Source organism: Acyrthosiphon pisum, chromosome A2 (genome assembly GCF_005508785.2).
Source record: "Acyrthosiphon pisum isolate AL4f chromosome A2, pea_aphid_22Mar2018_4r6ur, whole genome shotgun sequence".
Taxonomy (NCBI): domain Eukaryota; kingdom Metazoa; phylum Arthropoda; class Insecta; order Hemiptera; family Aphididae; genus Acyrthosiphon; species Acyrthosiphon pisum.
Window position 1 is genome coordinate 89,857,492 of NC_042495.1, and position 9,698 is coordinate 89,867,189.

Genomic DNA, 9,698 nt, shown 5'->3' on the forward strand with positions numbered 1-9,698 from the left:
TATTATTATCACAGTGTGATTTAGCCCGCCGGCACTGGTGCAGAGACACCGGCGAGGAGGTCACTATATATAGACACGCGCAGTTTACACGTCGTAATATTATTTCACGATTGTCTCCTCACAACGCATGCGATTTTGTCGCCCCCGACGCGAGCCCCGTCTCTCGCGCGGCGGAATTTCGGTTTCGTCTGTACTCGAGTTTCTTATTTTCCTCCTAATATAGTAATATACACACCTATATGTACGAACTACTATGGATACTCCGCAGTGAGTTATTATAATTCATCTGTTCGCCTGTAATAATAATATAATGATAATAATAATAATAATAATAACGATAAACAGGTGCTGTAACTCGAAAAATACCAAAACTCGGTTAATTGGCGGTTTCTATAATATGTATATACACGTATTTAATACGCGCGTATATATAGCGAGTAGTTTCTATAGTACGTATATAATACGATATTTCCCATGGACGAGAGAAAAAAACACCGTTCACCGTGGTAAAATAATGAATCCAGTTTTAAATAAATTACCGTATATTAATAATATTATAAGAAATTGATATGAACAAAAATGCGGATAAACACTTAACGACATTTCCCTACGAAAATTACTATTGCATGACACAATGTATATATATAATATATACATATTATTACATATCTATGTATAATGTATAAAGTATATACGTATAATTTTTTGAACATTTATTTATGTAGGTACCACTACGCGCGTTTTACCGACCGTCACCGTGTTCTCGTCGATTATACTTATATTATAATGTACTACTGCACGCACGCACGAACACACGCGTTTACCGTAATAGGGAAATCAACGGAAAGTTATCCGTATTAAACCTAGGTACCTTCCTATTTTATTTTCCTCAACACGACAATTTTTCGAACACCCAGCAGTACTTACCTATATATATATGCATACGTTTAATACACCTTAAACGTATTATATATACGTACGTATCGATATGAATTGTTATAATAGACTCTATTCGTAATCATTTAATATAATATTAGTCAATATTCGGTATACAGTACGTCAGTACCACTATTTAAGATGCGAATAAGGTAGGTCTTATCTATTAAAGATAATATTATTATGTCTTAAACCGTGGTCGATAGGTACTTCAGCGATTCACCGATTCAGGTTGAAAATATGACGTTCTCGACGGTCGATCGGGACGTGTGCGAATGGTTCAGTGTATATTATCGTAAATCGTTGTTGTTAAAATAATATACATACTCATGCATTAAAATGTTTTTGATTATATGCCATATACATACAGTGTTACTGTGAGAGCGTTATTATTTATTATCTACTTATGTTTTGAATTTAAAACCGTCCGATAATGAATTAATACAATTTATACAATTATTGACAACTTCCGTGATGATAAGTTCCGTCGTAAGTTCGTATGGGACGGGTATCATCCGTTGTATGTCTAGTCTAAGCATCGCGGCTTTTGGCTAATGACAACATTTCGGACTTCAGCCAATAATAATAAGTATTGTCCGACTACATGTGTGGCTAATGATAAAATGTAACGTAACAATATAATATATCTATATATAAAAAAAAAATATTACATGTAGGACACGAATTTACGAGTAATTTTGATAGCTTGATACCTGCAGTCTGTAGATACCTGGGTTTGTCATGTAGTTTAATCATTTTATCGCTGTGTCGCGAACAACCGCTATCGATAATCGTATATTTTGTAGATGGGTGTACCTACTGTAATTTATGGTTCGTTATTGAGATTATCAAAATTGATACAAAAAGCTGATGTGTTAAGTATTACATTTTATATAAGCGTTACTACTTACTAATCCCTGAAACATAAACAACAAATATAACTTTCTTTTAAGGGGCCTCGCCATCGCATTGATTTAAGGAGAATCATTTAGGCAATTTCTAATCTCGTTGTCGCCACCCGAGATCTATGTGTTAGTCGTAAATGATTATTAGTGTGTGTGGCGTCTATGCGGGTCAATTGTATTGGTACAGAGGGCTCTCACACGCACTCACACGCACATGTCAGTATGTAATATTGTGTTCATGAAAAAATGTTTATTTTTCACTCAAACACACGATTCTAATTCCAACAATACGTCGCAACGATTAACTCGATTTGCATTCTGATAAAATATTATTTTTTTTCAACAACATATATGAGGCATCGGTCGAGGTACATTTTTAAAATTGTATTTAGTTAATTAAATATTTAAGCTTAAAATTCTGAATTTTTTTGAATTTTTTACAATTTTTATTGCATTTTAAATTACAAATGTGGTTCGACCGTTTCCTTGTATATATTACGGACAATCCGAATATTTTTTCAGAATGAAATCGTGATAATTGTCAGCACGTACCGTTGGAATTAGAGACAGTAGTTTTTGACAAAAAAAGACGTGGTGGCGAGGCCCCTTAAATAAATGTTTTGGGTAAATCGTAAAACAAGTTTAAAAATGATAACTTCTTATACTCTGTGCAGGGAGATAACCCGCCGGTTTTGAGCTTTCCACGTGACCGGTTTCACCATATCGCGTGGGGATGCGCAGAGGAACCCATTTTTGTCGGACCGCGATGTGTTCTCTTGTTGGACAGAGTATATGGCATAAGTTGACATGATTTAAAATGTAAAAATATATATATTATGGCTTGAATGTCGAAGTCTTTAAAAAAAATATAAGTAGGTACTACCTAAGCATTTTAAAAACTACCAGAAAAAAATCTACCGAGATAAATAATACTTTTTGTGATTGATTTGAAAGCATTTTATCGGTCAAAATATATTTACATTTCGTCGGCGGGGGTCCGCTTAAAAATAAATCGAAACATTACCTACGATTATATTATATAACATTATCATATAGCTATGCAGTATCGCTTTCAACGCCAAAGACGAAAAGCTTCTCGTAATCTTGTCGTGCGTATAAAAACACATGCACACAAACACCCACACCCACCCACCCACTTCAAGAGGTGTATTTTATCGTATATTATAGACGTATATGACATTATAAAACGAAAAACAAAAAAACGGCGCGCGCACGCGTGTGTGTTCGTAGACGCGATGATCTCGAAATGAATACAAATCGTACATCCGTTTCGGGACGCGTTACAATATAATCTTCGTGGCCACCTTACCCTCCGCGTCGTCGTCGTCGTCGCCGGTGCGTCTCGATACCGGCAAAACCATTGTCTGTGCGCTCGCGCGCGTGTGCTTAAACCGCCACGCCGGGGAGGGGGGGGTGGTGACATGCACATGTACATAATAAAACAGCATATAACACATCGCGACTGCGACGGTGGCGCGCTATTATACATCGTCGTAATAATATAATAACATATTATAATATATAGTCCCTTCCGGCTCCGTTTTCGTACAATATAGTGCGTGTACCGTTATCACGCGCCGAGCGCTCCGAAAGATATCGGATGTCCGGGCTCGTCGCGCGGGAGGTCCCTTCTATATACCTAGGTGTGTTGTATGTGCTCGCAGCCATTGTTCTTGTACGACTCGCGTACACAATATATTATATATACCTATCTAGATGTCTCATTCACCACACATGTTTTTTTTCGTCATGATATATATATTATTATTGTTATAGTGTATCGTGTATATAGGTGCAGTATTTGACAGAGGGAATTAAGGGCTGCACCTGCCCGGGGCCACACGTAATTTTTTAGGGGCTCCTGTTCTTAAAATATGAGAAACTGTAATTCGGATCCTAGACTTTTTATTTATGAAAAGAAATAATTGTATTTTAAAGTAAAAATGGTGGATTTTAAATAATAAATTACAATATATCAGTCAATAGATAAGTTTTAGCTCTAAAATCATCTTTTTCCTTGGACCCTTAAAGTTCTAACCTGGCCCTGGATAGGTGGTACATCGGTGCTGCACCACTGCGCAGTCACGTATATTTTACATTTTAAAATTATGTTTATTGTTTCGGTTTTCAATTTTTTTTTTTTTTTGTTACAGATGCGTGTTCGAGTAGGTCGATGCCGAAACCTCGACCGTTGCAGCCGACGGAACGGCCGAACGTCACCTTCCACACCACCCCCTGTCCAACCGTATACGCCAAATGGTATTGTCTCAACGAGGCCACATGTTTCGCCATCGCAATCGGCGAATCTGTACTGTACAACTGCGAGTGAGTATAATATTATAATTTAGTTTTACACGTTAGTGTAGTATACTATTGTATATTTCCTGTATTATTCAGCCATTGCGCATTTGCGAGTATATCATAAGTAAAGTGCATTTCGTCGGAGCATTACGCGAGAGAACCCCTTTAAGCATAGGTATACTGCCTCTTCGGTTGGTTGTAACTGCGTTTGTAGTGAGAGCGACATTGTACCGCGATTATTATTGTCCGCTGTAAACGTGACTATACTCCCAACGATGCTTTTACGACCATTTATGGTTTCTAACTAATAGAATATTACCATTTATCCTAAACTAAATTAAATGAGATTCGTTCTAAATTTGAATCAATTGTATATAACAAATTATTAAAAAATTGGAAATATCATGGTTTTGTCGACACTGGCCGATATGATATTATAGATTACCTTTTCAAACCTCATTTTCAGACAATATTTTTTAATGAAAAAATAATAGCGTGTATTGCGTAGCGCCCTTACATTTCCAAGTATAAAAGTGGCGATGAGCAAAGTTTTTTAAAAATTAGCGGTAGCGTACTTCATCTACAAGAGTATCTATTTATAAGTGACTTTCAACCACTGAATCATATACCTATATCTACGCGTATATAATATAATAATACAGTTCCCCACCCGTGAGGGTGGACTTCAGGTTCGAACACTTTAATTTTAATTTTACACTATAAGTTTGACGTGTAAAATTAATAAATTATTCAATGTCTTTATGAAATCAACATTTTCTGATAAAGGTTTGGTGTTTATTACATTTGTTTGTATTCTATATTTGTACTACTTACCCAAAAATATTCGAGACCCAACTAATATACTGTGATTAACCCCATGTCCCAATATTTGGGGACCCGACTAGGATGAACCGATTTTTTCGTTGTTATTAAATTTAATTTCTATTCATTTAATGAGCTTTTACCTGTAAACAGTATGGAACGATAATATTACTGCTATATATTAATACAAAATAACATTGAGTATGTTATACATTAAACATTAAACATTAAAACAAGTAACAAATGTATCAGAGAATATTGATTTTATTTTTGCACTATATAGGTATTATAAAATATTTTCTATGACTACGCGTCCGTTAGACAATTTTCTAGCCTTCCCCCACCAAATCCCCTTAAAAATTACCCGGTTGTGCCACTGTATAATTGTAATGTAACAATATAATTATTACATCCAACTACCAGATATGTACATCTACATATAATATATATATTATATATAAGTGTATCGCGTTTTGTCGACTGCCGGCGCTACGCGAGCACACACACACACGCATAACCTTACACATACCTAAGTATGCATTATACTTACGTACCCATATGCACGTACCTATATCGCATATATGTATAGTGTATACATATATGAACGAACGGGTTGTGGGGAGGCGGCGGTGGACGGGTTATAATATATGTGAATATACGACGACTGGAGGACGATAGGTGTACGCACTGCACTCACACACACTGCTCACTTTTATATTTATATATATATATATATATATACATAGGCGTTATTAAATGCGTGTGTGTACACACATAATCCCCGGGCCGCATTGCGGGTCACGTATCTGTTTAATGCCCGAGCACGGATATCCTTCGGACCTCTTTCTCGCTCTCCCGCTCCCGTGCCCGCCACCGTGTGAGTGGCGCGCAGCAGTACGCCGGGGTCGCAAATATTTCAAAAATTCCTACCGCACACCCGAAAACCCGCCCGCTGCAGCTGCGCATCGCGGCCCCACGACGACGTCTGCAGGAAAACTCTGTAGGTACATAATAATAATAATGTAGGTAGGTATGTTCGATAATATATAATATACGCGTAGTATGGTATAATATAGAGCGACATTTACCTCGATCGTACTTATAATATAACGCTATAACCCGCGTACACGGCCAGGCGACCCGCATTCGTGGTAATATCGCGTAGCTTTCCAGTTTTTGGTCTGGCGAAAATCTCGACCGTCCCAGACAAAACGTCGTGTCGGATCGACGATATTATTACGTATTAAATATGAATTATTTTCTTATATTACGAGGGACTATTACATTCGATTTCTGACGCGCGTATGTAAGTACTCGTATGTATATATTTTGCGTGCGGCTTTCGTGCGCGCCGTCCGTCGGATCGAAAAACGTTTCGCGAGCTGTCGTTGGAAGGGAATATATTATTAGTGTATATGCGTGAGTATAGATATATACATAGGTAACGTACGAGATTAAACTTTGGAGTTTAACGTTCCGAAACGGTCGATTCGGGCGATTAGATGTTAAAAATAAACGTGCGAAATACACCGCGTATTACACATATGCATATAGACATTATATACATGTATAATATGCCTACCTACCGCGTTCGCCGTTTTTCCGTTGTGATAATATATAATAGTCTGTTGCTCATTCATGGATTATTGTTGTGGACAATTTTTAAGTATTACAGCAGAACATTTTCTGATGCTTTGTCGTTTTTCGTAAATAAATTTCCGAATATAGTAATAACCGTGTGCGCGTTGTATACACTGCACGTATAATATCTATACATATTGTGCGCACCTATTTACGATTTTTTTCTCCTTTAGTTTCTAATTTAATTTTGAATTTTAACGAAGAAATAAAACGAAACTTTCCACGGAGAAATCATTTGCTTATTAATTACGATGACGCTGAAAAAGGAAAAATCCATTTGAATTACTCATGCATAAACATATTTCAGTCGGAGAGAGGAGTATACCGAATACACATGCACACACTCTACTCGAATATATATGGAACGTGGGTTTCTTGTGTGTTGGGAAACGATTTTATAGTGTATATACCGTAATATATATAATATGTATATATATATATATATGTGTGTGTATATATTTATAGAGAGAGAAGGAAACAGTTCCATAAATCTTCAGACAATGTTCGAAAATTGTACACGTTTACTCGGAAATCGTATTATATTACTTGCATATTATACATTTAAAAAGAATCGGATTAACGAGACACGCACAAACGGCCTTTGAAATAGAAATTATTACACCCGTGGCCGTTACACAAACGAAGTGACTTGTTGTTGATAAAAATCAATTCGGAACAAGGTCGAGACACACAGCAATATACTTACACTGCTGCAACGGGCATCGTAATTTTCTAAGGAGTGCTTTTGGCGCAGAAAGCGAATTTAACTATATACACACACATATTTACACATATACATAATATATTGTGCTGACTTGCAGTGTACTACTACGTGTGTGTGTGTGTACATATATATATATATATATATATATATTTGTATAAATATATATGTTATAATAAATACGTTGTACATACTTTAATGCAGTAGTACGCTATAGTAGACGGAAATACGAATTTTATCGCGATAACGTTTTAATTGTTATACTTGATTTTTCCCGGGCGATTAGACTCCGCGCCGTGCTATATAGACGCACGCAACACGGACAACACACACACAACCATATGATAATAAATTATTATTTCCGTAAATGCTGTTATAATATTATGACGTTATACATTATACTTGGGCATTTGGCCCGTGTCGTAATAGTACTATATAATAATGTAATGTGCTTTTCGTGTTTCAGATGTCCCGACGGTTTCATGGGACAGAGATGCGAGTTCAAAAACTTGGACGGCTCGTACACGAGTAAGTAGTATAATACGTATGATATTACACGTATACTATTATGCGTACCACACGCTCGTCTATATCATTATAATATTATACTATTATTATAATGTGATACTGAGTTACCGAAAACTATCTGCTGTGTACGCGTCTTATATGAAAATTAAAAAAAACACACACACATACGTATACAGAGCGGTTTGATAGACTAGACCCAATCCCCACGCCATATCATACTGAAGTAGATATATACACATTGTAAATATATATCATACGTAGGTATATATATAAATACGATGTATGTATATATTATACTTAGGCATATATATTCAACACGATGTATATATAATATGTAATACGCGGGAGTGGTTGATGGACGTCGTTATTTTTACTAACGGAATTTTTTTTCATTCGAAAATAATTACTGTTCGGCAGTGGCGGCGGAGATGACAATAAAAATCTGTGTACGAGTAAATCAACACGCGAAGCCTATACCGATTTACATTTTTTTTTCTTTTTATTATTACGACCGCGATTTTGGGCGCCGTCCAAGAGAGCGGTCGGTTTATTAAAACCGTCGAGCGCACACACCACTTGCGCAGCGCACACAATCGTCTGCGCGCGCTATTTTCAAATTGTAAAACGAACGCAAGTGAAAAAGTAGAAAGAAAAAAAACTAAATACCAAAAACAATAAAAACGATGTCGTGTCACTTGGGTGGCCGAGGGGGGTGGGGACCTGCTCAGCGTATAATATAGCTTTTGACGAAATCGATTGATTGCCGTCCGCCGCGATCTCTTATTACCGCCGCCACCGCCGCAACATAAACGAAACAACAAATCCGTCGGCGGCGCGAAGGCGGAGGCGGTGGAAGAGGAGGTGGTGGTGGACGAGAGGAGGAGGTTACATTGTGTGAGTTATTTTTTTATTTTGAAGGCGACCCGACCGTCGTCGTCTCTCCGCGACCTCGTCTCCTTCGCCGCCGCAACCGCCGCCCGCCGTCGTTCGAGTTTGCCACATTTCGATTTGATTTAATATTATTATTATCATTACGATGTATAAATATATTAATGCTCGCGCGCCATCACGTCGAGACGATGACGAAAATCCACCGAGAGAGAGAGACTTGACCGTCCGAACTGCATCGGACGCATCATGAATGGGCCGTGGCGACACCGGTGCTCACACACACACACACACACACACACACACACACACACACACACACACACACACACACACACACACACACACACAAGTGCTAGTGTAATAATAATGTAGACTTGCGTCTTGCATGGCATACATACCTGTGTGTGTGCGTGTGTGTGCTTATATAACGTCGTGTGTAGACTTGAGCGCGCACAGGTGTAGGGGGAGGCAAAGAAGAAACGAGACCGCATACCAAACCCGCGCTCGGTCCGGCATACTAATGATTTACCTACTATAGGTATGCGCCATCATCCCTCCTCCGTCGCAGCGCCCGCCGCGTTATTAAAATAATGATAATAAAAAGAAAACGACACCGCTCGATTATAATATAATATACATATACGTATTACGTATCGCATACGATTTTTCTAGGTCCATTATGAAAATAACGATAAGATAATAATAATATTATAAAGCGTACAAAGTAAACGCGCGTTGTACTATTATTATAATAATAGCCAACAGGCACGGATCCAGAGCAAAGATCTGGAATAAAAAATAATATTTAAAAATGACATACCTACACGTTCATCACTCCACTTAGAATCTAAGACTATAACATCTTTTTAGTATATAAAAAATTAAAAAACTAAAACTTATAATATCGTTGTAGAATGATTATAGATAATTTA

At 37.3% G+C, this 9,698-nt stretch overlaps 1 protein-coding gene across 1 annotated transcript in view; it reads left to right on the forward strand.

Annotated features, from left to right (window-relative positions):
• The window catches only part of LOC100575788, a 39,640-nt gene that overhangs the window by 26,925 nt on the left and 3,017 nt on the right, over positions 1-9,698 (forward strand). The window contains exons 3-4 of the mRNA XM_003243492.4: positions 4,016-4,187; positions 7,814-7,875. Coding sequence (XP_003243540.1) covers positions 4,016-4,187; positions 7,814-7,875 — 234 coding nt within the window. The remainder of the gene's footprint in view (positions 1-4,015; positions 4,188-7,813; positions 7,876-9,698) is intronic.